Here is a 24,678-nt window from a genome sequence, read left to right as displayed (position 1 = left end):
AACTATTGTATGTTGAAGCCATTGTAAGTTGAGGGATCACTGTACATGTAACTAAGTGACATTTTGCAATATAACATATCAGCGGTAAGTGGCATCTTCTTCTTCCTGCAGAACCTGTAAATGTTCAGAATCATTGTCAGTCTCCAAAAAATCTTTCTAGTGCAAAACAATAAGGCAGGGGCCCTACAGCGACATTTGTGCCAAGTCAATGTTTTTCTATTAGGGAGAAACTCGAGCGGGACTCAAGAATTCTGACATGTTCCGAATTTTTGCAATTGCTGTAAGTTGCCCATGACATTTATCCTCCATAGAAAAACATCAAGGTTGTCAAAAGTAACTATGAAGCCAAAGCTTTGAAAAGTTTTTTTTTACACCCATATCATGCACACTCACCATTACTAGTCGTACAGCGCCATTTGTTTTGTTTTAGCATAGCTGCATCAATACGTTTCACTACTCTAATTTGGTCATTTTTGTGAACTAAATTATAACGTCATCACCTATTAGATTGCTCCTGCTAACTCACAGACCCCTCCCCCCTACCAGCTCTATCTGTATACTGCTGCTACTTCTATGGGATCAGGATATATAGTAGTAGTAGTTACACACCTCCCCTACCAGATCTGTATAGTGCTGCTGTTATCTCTATGGGACTGGGATATAAAGTAGATATACACCTTTCCTGAGGCTGTGTTAACATAATGGGTTTGTTGCTGCATCTTTTCAGTTTTTTCCAAAATCACAAAACAAGTTTAATTTCAATATCTTCCTTTATATCTTAATAAAACTCCTCTATTGTGAGTATAGATGAAATCACTTTCACCTCATGGCAATATTTATCTAATTAACGCACTTTGATTAAGAAAATGCATTAAAATGGCACATAATGTGAACTGACACCAACCCACTTATGAGCCAGTGTAGGTTCACCTGGGTAACTCCAGCACCAGCAGCCTAATTAGATGAATTGGTGCAGTGATCAAATGCCACCTTTATGGGATTTATGGGAAATGTAGGCAGCATTATCAAGACATCTAATATGGAGCCTAATCCATGCCTGCCACATCAGCTAAAATAGGTAAGCACAAGGCATACACAAGAAGCTCTACATTATTCTTTAACCCCTTAAGGACCATGGGTTTTTCCGCTTTTGAACTATCATTTTTTCCTCATCACCTTCTAAAAATCATAACGCTTTAAATTTTGCACCTACAGACTCATATAAGGGCATGTTTTTTGTGCCACCAATTCTACTTTGTAATGACATCAATCATTTCACCACAAAATTTACAGCGAACCCATAAACAAAATATTTGTGGGGAAAAATTGGAAAAAAACGCCATTTTGTAAATTTTGGGGGCTTCCGATTCTACACAGTGCACTTTTCTGTAAAAATGACGCCATATCTTTATTCTGCAGGTCCATATGGTTACACTGATACCCAATTTATATAGGTTTTCTTTATTTTACTACTTAAAAAAAATTATAACTACATGCACCAAAATTAGTATGTTAAAAATTGTCCTATTCTGACCCCTACAACTTTTTTAATTTTCGGTATACAGGGCGGTATGAGGGCTAATTTTTTGCACCATGATCTGAAGTTTTTATCAGTACCATGATTGATTGTTTTGATCTGACTTTTTGATCACTTTATGCTTTATACATTTTTTTAGGGTATACAAAGTGACCAAAAATATGCAATTTTGGACTTTGGAATTTTTTTACGTGTACGCCATTGACCATGGGGTTTAATTAACCTTATATTTTCATAGTTAACAGAATAGAGGGCACTATCAACAACAACCTAGGCCACTTAGCAATACTCTCACATAAAATTCAGAGTATTACTATGATAAATTCTGTTCCATAGTTGAATCCTCCTATCAAGGCAATAAATAGATACACACCACTGGTATATGTATGTATAATAGAGGCAATGATGGAGCAGATAAAACATGCAGTAAAATATGTTTAAGAGGGGGGAGACTGAAATAAAGAACAACATGTATAATAACAAAAGAGCCAGTCATGTACCCTATCTAGGAACATCTCACCTACCCCGAAAGCGTTTCCGCTTGTCGCTTCGTCTGGGGGCAAAAGCGAAAACGCGTTCGGGGTAGGTGAGATGTTCCTAGATAGGGTGCGATCGCGCTGCAGGGGGGGGGGGGGGCGATCCACTCCACTGGACCACCAGGGAGCAGTTAGTGGTACCTTTTAGACGCCGCTTTGACAGCGGCGATCTAAAGGGTTAATAGCCGGCCGCATGTCGACTATTAACGCCGGCCCTCAGCTACAAGAATCAGCTGGGGACCGGCCGGTATGGCGCAAGCTCAGGTCGGGAGCCTGCGCCATACCTGCTTAACGGCACATGGATTGGTATATACGTCCATGGTCGTTAAGGGGTTAAATGGGCACTGTCATTAAAACAAATTTTTGCTTTTGCACTCCTTATGGTAAATAAAACAAATATTTCTAATGCACTTTGTTTAAAACAAAAATGAAGTTTTCTATGTTTTATTTGTGTTTAAAAGAGCTGCCACTAGGTGTCTCCCTACTTGTCCAGAGCACATCACCCCCCCCCCCCCCCCTACTTGTCCAGAGCACATTTCCTCCCATCTCTTGCACAGACTTTGGACTCCTGCTGGCCTGGCAGAAGTCCAAAATCCGAAAATGCATTCTGGAGTGCTGAGGGGTGTGTGTGCAGCCTTAGCCAATCAGAGCTCATCTCACACTGAACTGCTCTGGGTTGTGTGTAGCAGAGTGAGGGAGGAAGTTCTCCCCTGTATGGCTTCAGATGTTGTCATGCCTGCTGGGGAACGCCCCTTCCCAGTCTGTGAATCTGTCTGAGACTGAGCAGAAAATACAGAGCAATATCAAGGTAGAAAACTAAAAAAAATTATAAAAATAAAGGCAGGGGGTGGTTTATCATGATGGGGGCAGTGAACTGGGAGGATTATAACATTTAACAAGATCGTGAGAGGTTCTCTCCAATGATGGCCTGTGCTGCAATATATAATTAAAAAAATAAAGAGAATGGGATAGGGGTATGCAGCTGCAGTACCTCTCCTTCAGTATAAATAGGTATAAACGATCAGACTCTTATTTGTCATTTTTAGAAATATCATTGATACTACATTATTCAGGTCTATGGCACTTTCGCACAGATGCTTTAGCTTGAGGCTTGGTTATTTTTTATATCTATAATTTGGTTCAGAATATACGCATGAAAGGTAATAGGATTTCAAATGAGGCCTCTGTGCAATCTGCAGATTCCTTATACTCACTGTACTCGCTGGGATGTGGCACTTTTATTTTTAGAATATGAAGATATTAGAAATAAAAGCAAAATAATACTGAGGGGAAAAAAAGAAATATGGACCCAGCGGGATATTGATTACATAACCTCAGAGGCTTAGAAACACGTAGTCTTGACCAGTGGTCTCCAAACTGTGGACCTCCAGTTGTTGCAAAACTACAACTCCCAGTATGCCCGGACAGCCGTTGGCTGTCCGGGCATACTGGGAGTTGTAGTTTTGCAACAGCTGGAGGTTCACAGTTTGAAGACCACTGGTCTAGACTAATCTATTGTTTATTGTTTATCAGATTGCTTATTTCATTTTGCAGAGGCCTTGTTAAAAATGAAAGAAGCGATCTGATTGGTTGCTTAGGGCAACTGGGCAATTTTTCCTCTGGACAGGTTTTGATAAATCTCCTCCCCCAGGAGTATAGAGTGGGTTCACAAGCTGAGAAAAACAAAAAATGTAGCCAGCACCTAAACCCAATACACGGGTGCACGCTGCTCCTAGATAGGTACAAAACATGTAAAGAAAAAAGAAAATGGCAGCAGCACACTTGGTCAACAAAATGGAGGCTCTTAGCGCACTTTTTGATCAAAACGTGTCCCCCCCCATCCACCATATGGAGGTGGCCTCATATCGGATGGGACCCTAACATTCACTCACCTCTGGGTGGGCTGGGTGACATACTGGATCCACTAACAACCCAAAACCACCTCCAGTGAAATGGGGGAGGGAATGCACGGCCACAGAGGGAGCCACTCCCCCCAAATTGCACAGCAAAAACAAAGAAAAACAAAAATGAAGCCAGCACCTAAACCCAATACACGGGTGCACGCTGCTGTGGCAAGTACAAAACATGTAAAAAATAAAATAAAATGGCAGCAGCACAGTTGGTCAACAAAATGGAGGCTCTTAGCTCACTTTTTGATCAAAACGTGTCCCCCACATCCATCACAAGCTGAAGCCACTTCATACACAGCAGTTGCCAGCTGCAGTGGCCGGGATTCAAAATAACTCTGATCCCGTTCCTTTAAAGATTACCTCTCATGATCTTGTTAAATGTTATAATCCTCCCAGTTCACTGCCCCCATCATGATAAACCACCCCCTGCCTTTATTTTTAATATTTGTTAGTTTTCTACCTTGATATTTCTCTGTATTTACTTCTCAGTCTCAGTCAGATTAACAGACTGGGAAGGGGCATTCCCCAGCAGGAGTGACATCATCTGAAGCCATACAGGGGAGAACTTCCTCCAGCCCAGAGCAGTTCAGTGTGAGATAAGCTATGATTGGTTAAGGCTACACCCCCCCCCCCCCTCCTCAGCACTCCTGACTGCATTTCCTGATTTTAGACTTCTGCCAGGCCAGCAGGAGTCCAAAGTCTGTGCAAGAGATGAGGGGAAATGTGTTCTGGACAAGTAGGGAGACACCTAGTGGCAGCTTTTATAAACACAAATAAAACTTTGAAAACTTATTACTTATTACTTTTTTAACAAAGTACATTAGAAATATTTTTTATTTACCATAAGGAGTGTAATAGCAATTTAATGATCGTGCCCATATAACCTCCTAGATACTGCGGATCCAAAAAATTTATTGAAATGTGATCAAAAATGCCCCATTTGCCTCAACATTAATGGTACTAATAAAAAGTATAGCTCACCCTGCAAAAAAAACAAGCCCTAACACAGCTCTTTAAATGGAGAAATATACATGTATTGGGGTAAAAATATGGTAAAGCAAAGCATTTAAAAATATGCCTTTTAAAAGTAGTAAAACATAACGAAAACTCTCTAAATTTGGCATCACTGTCATTGTACTGATTCGCAGAATTAAATGGACACTGTCAGATCAAAAGACTTTTTAGATGTTGTTACTGATGAAAATGTAAGACTTTTTGTAATATGGTTATTTAAAATTTTTTTGAACATTTCCCACCACTAGGGGTCCTCATACGTACTGGGACACTAACCAGTCCTGCTGCAGCATCAGGCTTGTCCCTGAGTCACGGACAAGGCTGTATGAGCATACACACCAATCACCTCTCACCAACACAAGCGAGGGACACACCCCCTTCTCCAGACACCAATCACCTCTCACCACCACAAAGGAGGGACACACCCCCTCCCATCACACACCAATCACCTCCTATCACTTTATAACACTATGAGCTAATGAAAATAGGTGATAGAGGCATAAAAATTACATGTACATGGTCAGGATTAGGTACTGGGTTGAGAATTTATTTATTTTTTGTGGAATCTGACTTTTACGCTTTAAGTACCATGAAATTTTTACTGCATGATAAAAATACCCAACTGAGCATTTTTGCTTCCTGGTTCCCTTCAGGTATTTTTTTTACTTTTGCAATACATGTATGGTATAATTCAGAGTGCTAATAAAACATACAACATGTCCCACACAAAATTATCATCAAACTATGATGCCAAGCTTATAAAACTACGGAAGAAATTTGTATGTAATTTTTATGATACCATTACAGGAAGCTTAGAAGTTGACTGTATTTAGTTTTGACAAAACTGTATACAGTAAGCTCCCCCTAGAGGTGGTTGCAGGCAATCAGAATTTTATAATTTTAAAAATTATTTTTTAAATTTAAAGCTTTGTTTAATATATAACGCGCTTCAAGCGCTAGAAAGATATTAAAATCAATAGGAAAACAGTATACAGTTAGCTCCCCATAGTGGTGGTTGCAGGCAGTCAAAATGTTGTAATTTAAATTCTATGGAAATTTGGAGCTCTGTGTAATATATAAGGTGCAGGGCTGTCATCAGAAATTTTGGGGCCCCTTACAAAGCTTGTAGTCTGGGCCCCCAACCCCAACCCGCCACTATCCCCCCTCCCCCCACCCCACCCACCCCAGGACAACATATTTATTCCACAGTGGCTAAATAATACCACCATATTAAAGCCACTATACACTTTAGTCAATAAAAGCCACTATACACAGGCCAGTATCACTAATAACATCACTATACAAGGGACATACTATTCTGCCACATCAAGACCGCTGCCATTACCACTGACTAACACTGCTATATTGTTATTTATTAAAAACCAATATACAAAAGATGAATAACCCCTATATAGGAGTAGATTTCAGCTGTACACAGGTGCTGCAGACCTTATAAGTGATTAAGGTACATACTTACAGGGGCGTCTTCTCTGATCGGAGACGCTCACATTTTTCTTCTACATCTGTCCTGGGTCATCATGAAGATTTCTCCCAATCACAACTTGCCTCCACCGAATCTGCCAGACAAACATTTTAGCCTTCTCTCTACAACAAAATCCTCAACTCTATACAAATCCCCTATATGTATTACACTGCCCCATATAGTAGTCCCTTCTGTGCCCCTGTATAATATTATGCCCCAACATTGTTCTCAGACATTATGCCCCCTGGCAGTGCCCACATACATTATAATGCCCCCCTTACAGTGCCCCCATACATTATAATGCCCCCCTCACAGTGCCCCATACATTATAATGCCCCCTCATAGTGCCCCATACATTATAATGCCCCCACGCAGTGCCCCCATACATTATAATGCCCCCTCACAGTGCCCCCATACATTATAATGCCCCCTCACAGTGCCCCCATACATTATAATGCCCCCTCATAGTGCCCCATACATTATAATGCCTCCTCATAGTCCCCTATACATTATAATGCCCCCTCATAGTGCCCCATACATTATAATGCCCCCTCATAGTGCCCCATACATTATAATGCCCCTCACAGAGCCCCCATACATTATAATGCCCCCTCATAGTGCCCCCATACATTATAATGCCCCATCACAGAGCCCCCATACATTATAATGCCCCCTCAAAGTGCCCCCATACATTATAATGCCCCCTCATAGTGCCCCCATACATTATAATGCCCCCTCAAAGTGCCCCCATACATTATAATGCCCCCTCAAAGTGCCCCCATACATTATAATGCCCCCTCACAGTGCCCCCATACATTATAATGCCCCCTCACAGTGCCCCCATACATTATAATGAAACCCGTACATAATAATGCCACACTACATTGCCCCCATATATTTTAATGCCCCTTACATTGCATCCACACATAACAATACCCCCCACATGGCCTCCATATACAATAATGACCCCTCACTTTGCCCCCATACATAATAAAGCCTCTCTCCTTTCCACACAAAAAACAAGAACACCACTCACCTTCTCTGGCTTCCCTTTAGGCTTTCTGTGCGAACAGCCTCTGCAGGAACCACAGGAACCCCGAGCTGGAGTGACAGAATGGAGCTACTCCTTCCTGTCACGTTAGCTGCTGCAGCCGAGAGCACGTTCAACACTGTGTGCGTCGTAAAGGTGCACTCAGTGTTGAATGCTGCGCCTCTGGAATTCCCCTTCACCTACTGGCCCAGTCGCAGGGGGTGCATCAGTCCCAGCATGTGGCAGCCCTAGAGCCCGGGCCCTCCTGGGTGCCCGAGCCCCCTACTGGGGATACCGGCTGTACCCCCCTGATGGCAGTCCTGATAAGGCACTTCAAGAACTAGAAAGATATTAAAATCAATGGGAAAACAGTATACAGTAAGCTCCCCCTAGAGGTGGTTGCAGGCAGTCAATATGTTGTAATTTAATTCTATTGAAATTTGTAGCTCTATATAATATATAAGGCGCTTTAAGGGCTAGAAAGATATGGTAAGAAATTAGCACAGAATTTTTGACCTTGTTCAATGTGATTATGACCAATGTTTTCTGCTTAGATGTCTCTTTCTTATCTTCTTTGTTCATATACTTCATGTATTTATTGAAATTCCTGGCCATAGTTAATTCTCAGCATTTCTGTATGTTCTCTTGTTTGCACAGTTGGAGTATATGGACTCTCTTTCTAAGCACAGCAGCTCAGCAGTAGACGTCACTATGTGCTTCTCACAAATCAAAGAGTTCTGGGCACAGCTCGCCTGGCCGGATTCCTCCGAGGCCTTTGTCTTTTTAACTCAGCTTTCTGATGTAAGTTGGCAAACCGCTGTGTACAGGGAAAGTAACAGCTTTGGCCCCTCTGGTGTTGGATACTGCTTTTAAGGTTATAATTATAAAAAGTATATTTTTTAAGGTAATGTTTATGACAGGAATTTAATGCACACACACACCAGAACTTCCATGACAATATAAATATGCATCGATACATAGCAGTATAGGAGGAGAAAAGGGAACATTCCCACATACAGGTGGGGTATAAAGAGCAAGTGTGATATCTCGGAGGGGTGGTAAACTATAGAAAACTATAAAACCAAAGAGAAAGAAAAGAAAAAAGCTTATCTGGAGAGAAAGGAAATGCCAGGTACTAATAAAAAGAGCAGCAGCAGCGGAGATAGAAGAGAAAGGGAGAAAGACCCTTCCAACAATGAACACAGACACAGTTCAACGTTATGATTAGAGATGAGCGAATTTACAGTAAATTCGATTCGTCACAAATTTCCTTACTACTGGGGTGACACACTGTAACAAACCTCCTCCTCATGTAATCACCTTACTACTGGGGTGACACACTGTAACAAACCCTCTCCTCATGTAATCTCCTTACTATTGGGGTGAAACACTGTAACAAACCTCCTCCTCATGTAATCTCTTTACTACTGGGGTGACACACTGTAACAAACCTCCTCCTCAGGTAATCACCTTAATACTGGGGTGACACACTGTAACAAACCTCCTCCTCATGTAATCTCTTTACTACTGGGGTGACACATTGTAACAAACCTCCTCCTCATGTAATCTCCTTACTACTGGGGTGACACACTGTAACAAACCTCCTCCTCATGTAATCACCTTACTACTGTGGTGACACACTGTAACAAACCTCTTCCTCATGTAATCACCTTACTACTGTGGTGACACACTGTAACAAACCTCCTCCTCATGTAATCTCCTTACTACTGTGGTGACACACTGTAACAAACCTCCTCCTCATGTAATCTCCTTACTACTGTGGTGACACACTGTAACAAACCTCCTCCTCATGTAATCTCCTTACTACTGTGGTGACACACTGTAACAAACCTCCTCCTCATGTAATCTCCTTACTACTGTGGTGACACACTGTAACAAACCTCCTCCTCATGTAATCTCCTTACTACTGTGGTGACACACTGTAACAAACCTCCTCCTCATGTAATCACCTTACTACTGGGGTGAGAGCTTAGCGGCTGTCATGACCTGGAGAAATAACTCTCTTGCGGAGGGCAGAATGGCGCCCCCATCAAGAGGGTGCTCTAGGCGGCTGCCTATTTTGCCTATAGGTGGAGTCGGCCCTGAGTTAAGTGTATGCCACTATAAAGTATGCTATAAAATTGTAGCTCTAAATTATACAGTATAGTGTGAAATGTACAACTGCTAATAATCTATTCTGCATTATAGGATATGTGCAAAGCAGCAATATGTTATTCAGAAGCAATTAAACGTAAGGTTGACAAAACGCACCAAACGGCAGGACAGGCTGTAGTAACAGAGCAGGTAAGTTACTTGTCACTTGTGTGTCAGCATATACTTTATTAGGTTTGTATGCTTCCAACAATTTATTGCAGTTTTTTTTTTCTAGATCGGTGGTCTCAAAATGTGGCCCTCCAGATGTTGCAAAGCTTCAACTCCCAGCATGCCCGGACAGCCATTGGCTGTCCGGGCATGCTGGGAGTTGAAGTTTTGCTACATCTGGAGGGCTACTGTTTGAGACCACAGTTTTAGATGATCGGTCACAAGTCCTGGTCTAACCTGATATCAGACATCAGATGGGTCATCAGACCCGCCCACGGTCAGGCCGGGACTTACCACCATAATACAAACACAAAAATGTGTCCATGTTATACTAGTATGAAAACAGCTTCAATGTCCAGTTTGGAGAAGGTCAAATGGGTTTTCTAATGTTGTACAATTAGTAGTTATCACAACCATAGAAATCCCAAGTAGCCCACAGTCAGGAGAACACCACTGACTTTAAAGGGGTACTCCACTAGGAAACATTTTTTTTTTTTTTTTTTAATCAACTGGTGCCAGAAAGTTAAACAGATTTGTAAATTGCTTCTATTAAAAAATCTTAATCCTTCCAGTACTTTACAGCTGCTGTTATGATCCACAGGAAGTTCTTTTCTTTTTGAATTTCCTTTCTGTCTGACCACAGTGCTCTCTGCTGTGTATCATACCTTTCCCCTTCTCACATTATATGAGCTCCCGGCAGGAGAAAGTGGGCGTTCCCCAGGAGGCGCAATGTCATTAAGCCAGCAAGAGCTGTGCCTCACCAAGCCCCACATGCACTTCCTGGAGAGCAGAGCCACCTAGTGGCTGTTTTTTCAATCACATTAAAAACATATAAAGGTTGAGAATTTTAACAGCAAGTAAATAGCAAAGTGTCTTATAATAACAAGGAACAATATATTAAAAGTTTTTGAATTCAAGTAGAGAAAACAGACATGGTCGCACATCCACAAATTGTATTTTGATCTAATTGCTTCTCAGCATAAATTCAAAAACTAACAGGTTGTTAGTATACATTTTGATCAAAAGGTACAAGCCCACTCGCCACATCAAGGCCACCTATTTAGAGTGGGTCCCTAACGACCCTAGCATAAAATGGCGTAGCACTGGGCGGCGACCACCACCGCCGCAACATCAGTGCCCACAGGGGGAACGACCCACTAGCAATGCCCCAATGCCACTCAAACCAGTCCATGGGTCGCACCTCCCCACAGACACGGCGCCGCGGCAGCAACGGACGCCGCACTGCACCACACCAGTGTGAACAGGTGTAACAGCTCACTTACCATGTGCTCCCAGTCATAGTGGGAGGCTGCCAGAAATGAAAGGGCCCTGTGTAGCTACCTGCTACTTAATATATGATTGGGCAGAGTGCAGACCAAGTGAAAGCAACAAAAAAAAGAAAGGGATAGAAAACACAATGTGAATTCAAGTAGAGAAAACAGACATGGTCTGTTTGGTGACAGGTACTCTTTAATTCTCAGGTCCGTGTCTCTCTCTTTTTTCTTATATTCTTTTCCCCTTTTTGCTAATGTTTCTTTTCTCTGTGTTATTTTGGGATTCTCTTTTCTTGTAGGGTTGGGTGTTTATGTTCTTTGAGGACATTTAGGTCCTCCCTGGGGATTACTGGGGAAGGTTTAGTCAGGAGGGGTATTGAGGCACAAGAGGTTGGTCATAGGACTCTGCACCTCCCGAAGATGTTACGCCATGTTCTTTTGACTCCCGTTAGGAAGGCCACTTTTGGGCAAGGATATACGCGCTGGAGTATCTTGCGCCGATTTGTTGTTTTAATGCGGCATTACATCCTATGGTCCTGTCCTGGTCCAATATGTTTATTCATGTTATTCAGTGCTCTCTTCTTCTATTATGTTGTGATGTGTCCGCAACAAGCAATAGAGGAGATGTTAATATTCATGTATGTCTGCATATTACCTTATTGCAATGTATTTGCATATCTTGTTTTATATTAATAAAACATTGTTTAAAAAAAAAAAAAAGTTGTGTTTAGAGTGTGTATGACATGGATCCTATGTGGCCCCCAAAAATATCCGTGGGCCTATACTGTACAGCAGGTGCAATCTTGACAAGTCTCAGAATGTACTAACAAGAGGGGCACCACATCTACAAGCCCTAATAAGTTCAGGGGGTAACTTAAAATGGACAACCCCTTGAAAAGTCTGAATGCTTGTTTCTTCCTTGAAGGGGTACTCCGCTGCTCAGCGTTTGGAACAAATTGTTCCGAACGCTGGAGCCGGGAGCTCATGACATCATAGCCCCGCCCCCTCATCATATCATGCCCCGCCCCCTCAATGCAAGTCTATGGGAGGGGCTGTCACGCCCCCTCCCATAGATTTGCATTGAGGGGGTGTGACGTCATGAGGGGGCGGGGCTATGACATAACGAGCTCCTGGCGTCGGCTCCAGTGTTCGGTACAGTTTGTTCCTAATGCTGAGCAGCGGAGTACCCCTTTAATGTCATCCTTAGCCATGTTTTATTATCTTACCATTTTTTTTTGGGCAGCTCTGCATCATCCTGAATAACATAGAGCATGTGAGGAAGTTCATGGGCAACGTCCTGAAAGATCTAGATTGGAAGTCTCTCGAGACAGCAGTGGAACAAACAAGTGGAAGTGATGGGAGGCAGCAGGTGCAGAAGGCATTGAGTACCCAGCTACAGAATATTGATATAGACATGCAGAGGGAAGCCAAGAACATGATATCACATCTGACAGAAAAGGTAATGTGAACTCTAATATTCTCCTCTGAAAGGGGTGATCCTCATAAGGCCTCCCCACCACACGGGGGGGGGGGGGGTTATAATTATTATTATTTATCATTATGGCTGCCATATAACAATTCCAAGTCCACCTAAAATTTATGGACCTAGTGGCCACTACAGCAACACCTGTGGCTTGAGATTGATCCAGCTTGACCAAGACATGGTCAAGGAAAATAGTAGAGGATAGCCTGTAGACACTGCAAGTACTATGCAACCCCCTTTATGCAGCTTACACAGACCAGGATGCACCTAGGAAGGGTGAGTGGTGCTCAATTTCATAGAAAGTACTTCAATTATAAATCCATAAGACAGTAGAGAATAAAAATGCCACTCACCATGATCCATTTTCTTGTCTTTATTACATCAATATGTGCAGGTAAACATTCTGCGTTTCACCTGGCATGTTGCGGACGTCAGTGTCTTATGCTTGACAGGTGATAATTGTTTCACACGAGATTGCGCTTCAACAGACCCTCCCCTTCCCTGGCTGTCTCATGAACTAAATACCTGATTCATAGAGCCTCAATTTCATGTAGAGCTTTTATACTAGCTAGCACGTTGAAATTCATGGCAATTAAAAGGTTAATCTGCTCTGAAGGGAAAGATGATATCAAAGCTCTACATGAAATTGAGGCTTGATGGATCCTTAAAAAGTACCTGTCACCAAATAAACTGTTCTAAACTAACTCAGGCTATGTTCCCTTACTACTCCTAACACCCCTCCAGCCCTTAAAAAAAATTCAGAGCTTTAAAAAGCTGTGTATCTTACCTTTATTCTTGCTCACATAGTGCAAACTCCCAGAAGGAGAAAGTGGGCGTTTCCCAGCAGGCATGACATCACTGAAGCCTGCTGGGGGACCACTTCCGCCCTCACATGGTTTCAGAACTGTAATGAATAGAAGACCTCAGCTCTGTGCATCTTTCAGTCTGTGTTGCTATCATTGAGGCTCTCCTGCAGCTTTGAGAATCTGTGAAGCTTTCACTTTCTGTGCAGCTGTCAATCAAGCTCAGTGCAGAGAAACACTTCCTGAGTTTGGTCTCCTGCCAGGCTGGGAGGAGACCAAGCTCACTGTATTAATTGTGGCAGGAAACAGAACAGAGCCACCTAGTAGCTGTTTTTTATACTACACTTTAAACATATTTATGTTGATAATTTTGAAAGCAAGTGACTGGGAAAGTGTCTGCTAATTACACAAGGTACACTATATGAAAAGTTTAATTTGGTGACAGGTACTGTCATGTCTGTCCTGGTCTGTGTTCACACACAGCTATTGGATTTGCTGGATTTATGTTACCTCGTCAGGGAATAGTTAATGTCTCTGGCTCTTTCAGCTTCAGCCTCTGTTGTCCAATTGCCTTTAGGGTGTGTCTATTTAACGTCAGCCCAGTCTAGCCTCTGGGCTGGTGATTTACTTCATTTCATCCTGACTTAATTTACTGATGGACTTCCTTATGTCTAGCTTCTAACATGCTGGCCATGCTGCTAATGGAGGCTTTGGGTGAAACATTCCTTTGTTTGAGCTTTTAATCTACTATCTTTGTTTTTGCATGCACTTAGTATTTTTGGGTTTTAGCCATGTTAGGTGGCATGCTCTTAGTGGAGTTTTAGGATTTGTTTATCCTTTCTGCTATGTGTCTGTTCACACAGAGTTTTCTCTTGTATCCGTTTTTGTGAAGTTCTGTGTTTTATATTTCTGTTTTTCTACTGGGCCAGCATCCTGACCACACAGTGGAGTGTGCCGCTGGCCAGTAGTCTATTTGGATTTATTATTAATGGAAAAACCTATAGTGGAGTGTCCAGTGTGAACAGTGTCCTATGTGTGCATCCCTGTTTCCGCTCCATGGGACTCCTTGTCTACTGGAGGTGTTCTGAAGGGATTACAATTATTCCTGTCTTGTGTTCAGTGTGAACAGTGTTCTATAAATATATCCTGTGTATCTAGGCATCCCTATTACCTGTCCATGGGGACTTCGTGTCTACTGGAGGTTTTTATAGGGAATGTGAATATTCCTGATTAGCGATAGATCCCTGTTTCTGGTCCATGGGAACTTTGTGTCTTCTGGATGTTCTAGGGGATTATGCTATATTCCTGTCTGTTCCTAAAGTCTGTTGACTTATCCATTTTCCAGTCTGGTGTTTTGAACTTTATGTTTATTAGTTCTTGATTTCAGATCTTTGGATTTCTGTACATGACTACTGATCTACAGTGTCCTCTGTTTACGACCACGGATCTACAGTGTCCTCTGTTCAAGAACACTGAGTCCTCTGTTCATGTCCGCTGATCCATAGTGTCCTCTGTGCTGCTCACTGATCTGTGTCCTCTGAACTTATACTATAGAGTTCTATATTCCTGTTATGTTTCTGGTTTATTAATGTGTTCTTATTAGGCCCCTGCACTTTAGTTCAGGAAGGGACCAACGCCCAGTTGTCGATCCACCGGTTAGGGTGGATAGGCAAGTAGGCAGGGACAGCGGTTTTAGGGTCAGTTTAGGGCTCACTCTCCCTGTCCACCGGTCGGTCCCTGACAGGTACTCTTTAAGAGCGGAGCACAGGAGCTTGCAGGCCTCAATGATAGAATTGATCTAAGTCTATTTCTATAAATTTTGCTTGTTTGGTTTTCACTTTGTATATTTATTTACCTGTTTTAATTGTTTGATATCACCTCCCATGTGCTGTCGTCATCTAGGAATCAGGTATTTAGTGGATGGGATAGACAGGGAAGGGGAGGGTCTGTTGTTAGCTAAATAACTGTCAAGCATAATACACTGGTGTCCGCACCATGCCGGGTGAAATGCCGAATGTATACCAAGACATGATCAGCAAGTACTATCCCCATTCAACAGTTGAGGTCATGGGTAGAAGTTTGTTAAGTAACTCTGAATAACCAACATGGCAAACAGCTGTGGTCTGGATTTTGTCTTTCTAGCCTTAAGTTGACCATATTGGCCTGTATGGGGGATTCTCAGCAGATAATGGGTGAAAGAGCTTGGGCCTGTGGTTTTTAACCAGCTCAATGCTTTGTTCCTCTGGGACATGAGCAGACAGATATTTCAGGTGACAACAGTCTCCTGAAAGTATCTTTAGACCTTTTATACAGAAGTAAAGACAAAACATGATTACTTTTCCAGCCAGACCTACATAATCAGTATAGTACTACAGTAGGATATTCTGAAATGTCCACTTTGGTGTCATTTACATTAGCCTCATCACCTCTGAGATCCTACCGTAGTCCATGTTTTGTATACACAAATAGTTCTCTAAAAGTATATTATTTTTATGTGAAATGTGTTAAAAAATATTTTTGTTATCTCTACAGATGATTGGAGATATAAAAAAATATATACAGCACATAAGCTTATCACCAGATTCCATCCAGAATGATGAGGTGAGTATACATGTAAAATAAACTATTACTAAGGTAGATTGACAATAGATTAGAACATCAGTGTGATCAGAACTGAACAGGTCAGAAGAATTGTATTCAATGAATGGCCTGTTAAGATGGGGATCAGGGAAGGGGGCTGAAGAAGAAGTGAACCCCATCATCGTGACATCGTATAAGCAGAAAAACTCAACACTTCCATTCAAAGTGTCATGATTCTCATCTTTAAGTGGACATGTGACCAACTCAAGATAATGATATGTCACCATCATTAAAAAGCTAAGGGTGCCCTGATCACACCTTTTTACAGTTTCTTGATACGTCCTTCTGTTCCTGAGATATGAGGGTTTATAGTTTGTCTGACAATTCAGGGAATCAGTCAGATGGGCGTGAACCTTATTTTAATAATGGGAGTGACTATCTGATGATTGGCGGTATTATACAGTCAGGGTGTGTGAATATTGTACATTGAGAGGCGTGTATGCCTAATACACCCCCCCCTGACTGTATAATCTCACATATCACCTGGGAAATTAATTCTTTATGTCTATAGGTATTCTAATAGCATTGTGAGGGGCCATTTTGAAAATGAATGTGTCAACTTACTTGGTTGGGAAAAAACATCATAGGGAAGTCCTATGACAGGGAGCAGTGCTGAGCTTGTCTGTGTCCCGGCTGCAGTCTGAGATTTAGGACTCCAGCATGAGTCTGAAAAAACGACCACTAGGGGTCTCCCTACCAGTCCTGGCCACAAGCCTTTTTTATAGATTTCAAAGTGGAAAATTAAATAGAAAGAAGCATATTTTTTATAACATGCTATTGGAAAGTTATTCTGCATACATTAATCTATAATATATCAAAAGTTTTTTTGAACATCTTTACCGTGAACTATTGGTTGGTTATGTAGTCACTGTGCTGTCCTGTAATATCTGCAGTTTAAAAATAGGTCAAGTTACGAAAACATTCAGACATCTCAGATACTTAGAGTATGTTCTAAAGCTGCAGCTACTGTATGCAGACAAGACCACACCAGCTGACCAATACCTACATGGTGTTTCTGGGATTACCGGCAAAATTACCGGCTGCAGCTAAATCTAGTCCTTATTATACAGGGGATGGGCTTGTTACAGTATAATAGTGCAGGGAATGCTCATCAGTACAAATCGCTCTCCTGTTCTAGTCTCCAGGCCTGTACTTCTTATCCACAATGATACATTGTGAAAACCTGCAGGAGGTTGTAATTGTCCAAACAGATGGACTTGTAGCTGATACCAATGCAAATATTTCAAAATATGTAAAATGAAATATTAATCATCCAAACAAGCTGTCGTCCGGCTGTTTTGTAGTAGACTACGGCCAACTACCAGCCCAAACCAAAAGTTATGCAGATTGTTGTGGTAAATTATACACCAGAACTTGGCCAAGTAATAAACAGTCAATAGTTTGACTGGTGCAGCTGCGATTCCTGCGAGGGGTTAAAAAGTGATGGTGACCCATGCAACCAGAAGATCGGATGGTCATGTTGCCTAGGCAGCCACCTATGATCACAATTGAGGTACCGTATATACTCGAGTATAAGCCGACCCGAGTATAAGCCGAGACCCCTAATTTCAACCCCAAATCCCAGGAAAAAAAAAAAAAAAAAAAAAAAAAAAAAAAAGTTATTGACTCGAGTATAAGCCTAGGGTGGGAAATACATCATCCCCCCCTGTCATCATCCAGACCCGTCATTAACATCTTCATCATCATTACCGCCTGTCATCATCCAGACCCTCATCATCATCACCTGTCATCATCCCCTTGTCATCATCCCACACATCCCCCCTTTATCATCCCCTTGTCATCATCCCACACATCCCCCCTTCATCATCCCCTTGTCATCATCCCACACATCCCCCCTTCATCATCCCCTTGTCATCATCCCCACCCCCCTTCATCATCCCCTTGTCATCATCCCACACACCCCCCTTCATCATCCCACCCCCCCTTCATCATCCTCTTCTTATCATCCGCCCTCAGTGGTCTTCAACCTGCAGACCTCCAGAGGTTTCAAAACTACAACTCCCAGCAAGCCCGGGCAGCCATCGGCTGTCCGGGCTTGCTGGGAGTTGTAGTTTTGAAACCTCCGGAGGTCCGCAGGTTGAAGACCACTGCGGCCTTCAACATCATCCAGCCCCCTCTCACCCCCTTTAGTTCTGAGTACTCACCTCCGCTCGGCGCTGGTCCGGTCCTGCAGGACTGTCCGGTGAGGAGGTGGTCCGGTGGGATAGTGGTTCCGGGCTGCTATCTTCACCGGGGGCGCCTCTTCTCCGCGCTTCCGGCCCGGAATAGAGGCGTTGCCTTGACAACGACGCAGAAGTACGTTGGCAAAGAACGCACCTCTGCGTCGTTGTCAAGGCAACGTGACTATTCTGAGGCCGGGCCCGAAGCGCTTAGAAGAGGCCTCCCCGGTGAAGATAGCAGACCGGAACCACTATCCCACCGGACCACCTCCTCTCCGGACAGCCCTGCAGCACCGGACCAGCGCCGAGCGGAGGTGAGTACTGTACAGAACTAAAGGGGGGTGAGAGGGGGCTGGATGATGTCGAAGGCCGCAGTGGTCTTCAACCTGCGGACCTCCGGAGGTTTCAAAACTACAACTCCCAGCAAGCCCGGACAGCCGATGGCTGCCCAGGCTTGCTGGGAGTTGTAGTTTTGAAACCTCTGGAGGTCCGCAGGTTGAAGACCACTGCGGGTGGAGAGTTCACTCGAGTATAAGCTGAGGGGGGTGTTTTCAGCACGAAAAATCGTGCTGAAAAACTCGGCTTATACTCGAGTATATATGGTATTATTTTTATTTTTTTATTTTTTTTAATGAAGCGTTGAAGTCTTTAGGCTGTGTCCATACATTCAATTCTTACTGTGTTTTTCATACATTGTACTGTATTTTTGGCTATTTTTGCTGTGACTTTCTAAAATCGAGGTAAAAATAAAAAAAAATGATTTGCACAATTACAGTAAAATATTGAAAATTACACAAAAAAAATTGAAATGTTACAGAAAATGTAGTGTGTGAGCACAGCACCTGAGAAGGTGTAAAACAACTATATACACTGATCCCATAGCAGGAGCAGCAACATACAGATCTGGGAGGGTAGGGGTCTAGGAGCTAACATGTGGGTATCTGGAGGTGATGAAATCAGCTAAACCAGGACTGACTTCCTCTGACACACAATAGGCATGGTAACGTTGTGAGTCAGACTGGTGATCACATGACCAAGTTATAGTAATAAAACACATGGATGCAGCTGTGCTGGAATAAAACAGATGGTGCTGTACGACTTTAGTGCATGATATAGACAAAAAAAAAAAAAAACCTGGAGTGATTCCTTAATGCTGTTACATATTGGCCCAGTTCAATCAAACTGTCTGAGACAAAAATGGGGGAGATTTGCCCATAGCAACCAATCACAACTCAGCTTTCAGCTGAGCTGTGGTTGGTTGCTATGGTCAAATCTCTCCAATTTTTGTCTTGGACAGACTGATAAATTTGGGCCGTCATCTTTTCTGTCTTGTCCAAAAACTCAAAGAAATAAATCCATCCTGAGACGCGTGATGTGCAGCAATTGTGCTGTATTTTTAGCGCTCTGTCAGTTCAATCACTATGATGTTTATGAGGATCTCCACAAATAAGGGAATAATTACAGCGATAATCAGAATTAATTCCGACTTCACGGCTCATTCATTGGAACATTGGTAATTTATCTGTCACTTTAATCACTGACATATGGCGTGTAATCTCTTTCAGGCCGTGTCTCCCCTAATGAAATATCTGGATGACAAGTTAATTATTCTAAGTGAAACCTTGGTGAAGGAAAACTTGAACAGGTAAGAGCGGAGCGCCTCCCGCCTGAATGAATCAAACAGGGATGATAACTGAAGACTGGCCATATGCAGTCATGGTCATCGTCCCTTTCACTTTTTTCAAATTTTTAAACTTTGCTGCTAAAAAAAAAAATCATGTTTTTTTCCCACTCTATGTCTTAGAAACTGACTGGGAATGTATTCCAAGCCAGAGATCTCCCCAGGAGGAAAGAATATCAATCTGCAGACAGCTGTTTAGGATTTGGCCCCTTATCAGTACAGAGCATAGTTCTGGCTGGCTAGGGAGACGCCAGGCATAGTGGGACAAAAGGGGTAATGTTTCTCCTTAACCCTTTAAGGACCCAGCCAATTTTCACTGTAGGACCCGGCCATTTTTTGCACATCTGACCACTGTCACTTTAAGCATTAATAACTCTGGAATGCTTTTACCTTTCATTCTGATTCCGAGATTGTTTTTTCGTGACATATTCTTCTTTACGTTAGTGGTAAAATTTTGTCGATACTTGCATCGTTTCTTGGTGAAAAATTCCAAAATTTTATGAAAAAATTGAAAATTTTGCATTTTTTTAACTTTGAAGCTATACTATTTTAGAAACTACACCCCTCAAGGAACACATTAAGGGGTACAGTGAGCCTTAAAACCTCACAGGTGTTTGACGACTCTTTGCTAAAGTCGGATGTGTAAATGAAAACAAAATTTTTTTTACTAAATTGCTGGTTTTCCCCCACATTTTATATTTTTACAAGGGGTAATAGGAGAAAATGACCCACAAAATTTGTAACCCCATTTGTATGGAAATACCCAATGTGTGGACATCAAGTGATCTGCTGGCGCACTACAATGCTCAGAAGAGAAAGGAGCGCCATTGAGCTTTTGAAGACAGAATTTGGTTGGAATAGAAGTCGGGGGCCATGTGCGTTTACAAAGCCCCCCCGTGGTGCCAGAACAGTGGACCCCCCCCCCACATGACCCCATTTTGGAAACTACACCACCCACAGAATTTAATAAGGGGTGCAGTGAGTATTTACACCCCACTGGCGTTTGACAGATCTTTGGAACAGTGGGCTGTGCAAACAAAAAAATTACATTTTTCATTTTCACGGACCACTGTTCCAAAAATCTGTCAGACACCTGTGGGGCGTAAATGCTCACTGTACCCCTTATTACATTGCATGAGGGGTGTAGTTTCCAAAATTGGGTCATATGTGGGGGGTTCCATTGTTCTGGCTCTATGGGGGCTTTGTAAACACATGTAGCCTTCAATTCCGGACAAATTTTATCTTCAAAATCCCAATGGTGCTCCTTCTCTTGTGAGCATTGTAGTTTGCCCGCCGAGCACTTTACATCCACATATGGGGTATGCTCTTACTCAAAAAAAATGGGGTTACAAATTTTGAGGGGCTTTTTTCCTATGTTTTCTTGTGAAAATGAAAAATTTTGGGTAACACCAGCATTTTTGTGAAATTTTTTTTTTTTAATTTTTCTATCCAAATTCGTCAAACACCTGTGGGGTGTTAAGGCTCACTATACCCCGTGTTACTTTCCGTGAGGGGTGTAGTTTCCAAAATGGGATCACATGTGGGTATTTATTTTTTTGCGTTTATGTCAGAACCGCTGTAAAATCAGCCACCCCTGTGCAAATCACCAATGTAGGCCTCAAATGTACATAGTGCGCTCTCACTCCTGAGCCTTGTTGTGCGCCCGCAGAGCATTTTACGCTTACATATGGGGTATTTCTGTACTCAGGAGAAATTGCGTTACAAATTTTGGGGGGGCTTTTTTTTCCTTTTAACACTTGTGAAAATAAAAAGTAAAGGACAACACCAGCATGTTAGTGTAAAATTTAATTTTTTTTTACACTGACAGGCTGGTGTAGCCCCCAACTTTTCCTTTTCATAAGGGGTAAAAGGAGAAAAAGCCCCCCAAAATTTGTAAGGCAATTTCTCCCGATTACGGAGATACCCCATATGTTTTGGAAACACTGCCGTACAATACATTTTTCATTTTTATTGGGGGGACAGTGTAAGGGGTGTATATGTAGTGTTTTACCCTTTATTATGTGTTAGTGTAGTGTTTTTAGGGTACATTCACACTGGCGGGTTACAGTGAGCTTCCCGCTAGAAATTTGCGCTGCGGCGAAAAATTTGCCGCAGCTCATACTTGAAGCAGGAAACTTACTGTAAACCCGCCTGTGTGAATGTACCCTGTACGTTCACATGGGGGGGCAAACCTCCAGCTGTTTCAAAACTACAACTCCCAGCATGTACTGACAGACCGTGCATGCTGGGAGTTGTAGTTTTGCAACAGCTGGAGGCACACTGGTTGGAAAACCTTCAGTTAGGTTCTGTTACCTAACTCAGTATTTTCCAACCAGTGTGCCTCCAGCTGTTGCAAAACTACAAAGGGCATGCTGGGAGATCTAGTTATGCAACAGCTGGAGGGATCGCAACTACAACTCCCAGCATTCCGAGACAGCTGTTTCGGCATGCTGGGATTTGCAGTTTTGCAACATCTGGAGGGCTACAGATAGAGACCACTGCACTGTGATCTCCAAACTGTGGACCTCCAGATGTTGCAAAACTACAAATTCCAGCATGCACAGACAGCAAACAGCTATGTGGGCATGCTGGGAGTTGTAGTTTTGCAAGATCTAGAGTGCTACAGTATAGAGATCACTGTGCAGTGGTCTCTAAACTGTAGACCTCCAGCTGTTGCAAAACTGCATCTCCCACCATGCCCAGCAGCTGTCTGGGCATGCTGGGAGTTGTAGTTTTGCAACATCTGGAGGGCTACAGTCTCAGACTGTAGCCCTCTAGATGTTGCTAGGCAACTTACCGGCTTCCGTCGGATCCAGGGAGCCGTCCTCTTCTGCTGCACGACATCGCCGCCCGCGCCGATCCGGTCCCGCAGCTTCCACCGACGGGTAAGTGGATCTTCGGCGTTCGGTCCCCGTCATTTCCCCGTCTTGCCCCGCCTATTGTGGGTGGGCAGAACGGGGAAAATGAAAGTAAACCCCCCCGCCCCTAATCTGCTATTGGTGGTCGCGTTTAGACCACCAATAGCAGAGATAGGAGGGGTGACAACTCTGCCACCTCACTCCTATCGCTAGAGGGGGATCGTGGGTGTCTTAGACAACCACGATCCCCCTTCTATTCCGGGTCACCGGGTCACCATAGACCCGAATGACCCGGAATCGGCGCAAATCGCAAGTGTGAATTCACTTGCGATTTGCGCCGATCGCCGACATGGGGGGGTCTGATGACCCCCCTGGGCATTTGCACGGGGTGCCTGCTGATCGATATCAGCAGTCACCCCGGCCCGGTCCCCGCCCGGCGCGCGGTGGGGACCGAAATTCCCACGGGCGTACAGGTACGCCCTGGGTCCTTAAGACCCAGGTACAGAAGGCGTATCCATACGCCCTAGGTCCTGTACGGGTTAAAGGGGTATTCCAGTAAAAAAAAAAAAAATTTCATATCAACTGGCTCCAGAAAGTTAAACAGATTTGTAAATTACTTCTATAAAAAAAAATCTTAATCCTACCAGTACTTATCAGTTGCTGAAGTTGAGTTGTTCATTTCTGTCTGACAACAGTACTCTCTGCTGACACCTCTGTCTGTCTCAGGAACTGTCCAGAGCAGGAGAGGTTTGCTATGGGGATTTGTTCCTACTCTGGACAGTTCCTGAAACAGACAGAGGTGTCAGCTGAGAGCACTGTTTATAGACAGAAAAGAACAACTCAACTTCAGCAGCTGATAAGTACTGGTAGGATTAATATTTTTAAATAGAAGTCATTTACAAATCTGTTTAACTTTTTGTAGCCAGTTGATATGAATTTTTTTTTCCCTCTGGAATAACCCTTTAAGGAAATTATAGGAAGAAAGGATAATCATATATTCAAAGCAGCTCTCACACCTCTTTTTTTAAAGTGGAGTCTTGGTAACAGGCTGGGAATGTATGCTAAGCCAGAGATCTCTACAGAAGAAAAGAATACCCATCTGCTGACAGCTTTCGGATTGTCAGTACAGAGTATGGTGTGCTAGCAGATAAGTGAGAGGCCTGTTGTTGTAACACAAAAGGAGTCATGTTTCTCCTTGAGCAAAGTGTCATAAAAATGTGTGGAGACTTATAGACCATTCAAACACCACTGGAAACTCTGGGAAGGATATGCAAAGCAACTCACACCACTTTTTCAAAGTGGCTTTCGCTTTAAAGGAAATCTGTCGGTACCGACAGGTAGTGCAGGTGACACTGATGACAACTGAACTTACCTTGTCCCGGTCCGTGGCGGGGATCTCTTGTAATCTTCTCCAGCATCTTCACTCCGGGCACCGGCTTGGGGCACAGGCGGAGCTTAATGACGTCACCGCTGCTGCCCGGGACCTTGCAGAAAGCAGCAGGGGCATGGGCGGAGCTGAATGACGTCACCGCTGCTGCCCGGGGCCCTGCAGAAAGCAGCAGCGGCATGGGCGGAGCTTAATGACGTCACCGCTGCTGCCCGGGACCCTGCAGAAAGCAGCAGCGGCTTGGGGCATGGGCGGAGCCTAGTGACGTCACCGCTGCTGCTCTCTGCGGGGTCCCGGGTCCTGGGAACAGCAGTGGTTACGTCTTTAAGCTTCGCCCGTGCCCCAAGCCAGTGCCTGGAGCGAAGATATCGGAGAAGATTACCGGAGATCACCGCCACAGACCGGGACAAAGTAAGTACCGTTGTCATCAGTGTCACCTGCACTACCTGTCGGTACTGCTACCTGGTGACAGATTTCCTTTAAAGGGAACCTTTCAGCACATTTGGGGGCATAAAAGCAAGGAATCATAGAAGATCATGT

The 24,678-nt window shown here is 43.3% G+C and overlaps 1 protein-coding gene across 3 annotated transcripts in view; it reads left to right on the top strand.

Moving 5' to 3' along the window:
- Positions 1-24,678, top strand: part of BAIAP3 (BAI1 associated protein 3) — a 353,458-nt gene that overhangs the window by 309,252 nt on the left and 19,528 nt on the right. For all 3 annotated transcript variants that reach the window (XM_056536555.1, XM_056536554.1, XM_056536557.1), the window contains 5 exons: positions 8,168-8,311; positions 9,719-9,814; positions 12,350-12,565; positions 15,925-15,993; positions 19,778-19,857. In XM_056536555.1, coding sequence (XP_056392530.1) covers positions 8,168-8,311; positions 9,719-9,814; positions 12,350-12,565; positions 15,925-15,993; positions 19,778-19,857 — 605 coding nt within the window. The remainder of the gene's footprint in view (positions 1-8,167; positions 8,312-9,718; positions 9,815-12,349; positions 12,566-15,924; positions 15,994-19,777; positions 19,858-24,678) is intronic.

This window comes from Hyla sarda, chromosome 8, assembly GCF_029499605.1.
Source record: "Hyla sarda isolate aHylSar1 chromosome 8, aHylSar1.hap1, whole genome shotgun sequence".
NCBI classification, from domain to species: domain Eukaryota; kingdom Metazoa; phylum Chordata; class Amphibia; order Anura; family Hylidae; genus Hyla; species Hyla sarda.
This window is presented reverse-complemented; position numbering and strand designations above follow the sequence as displayed.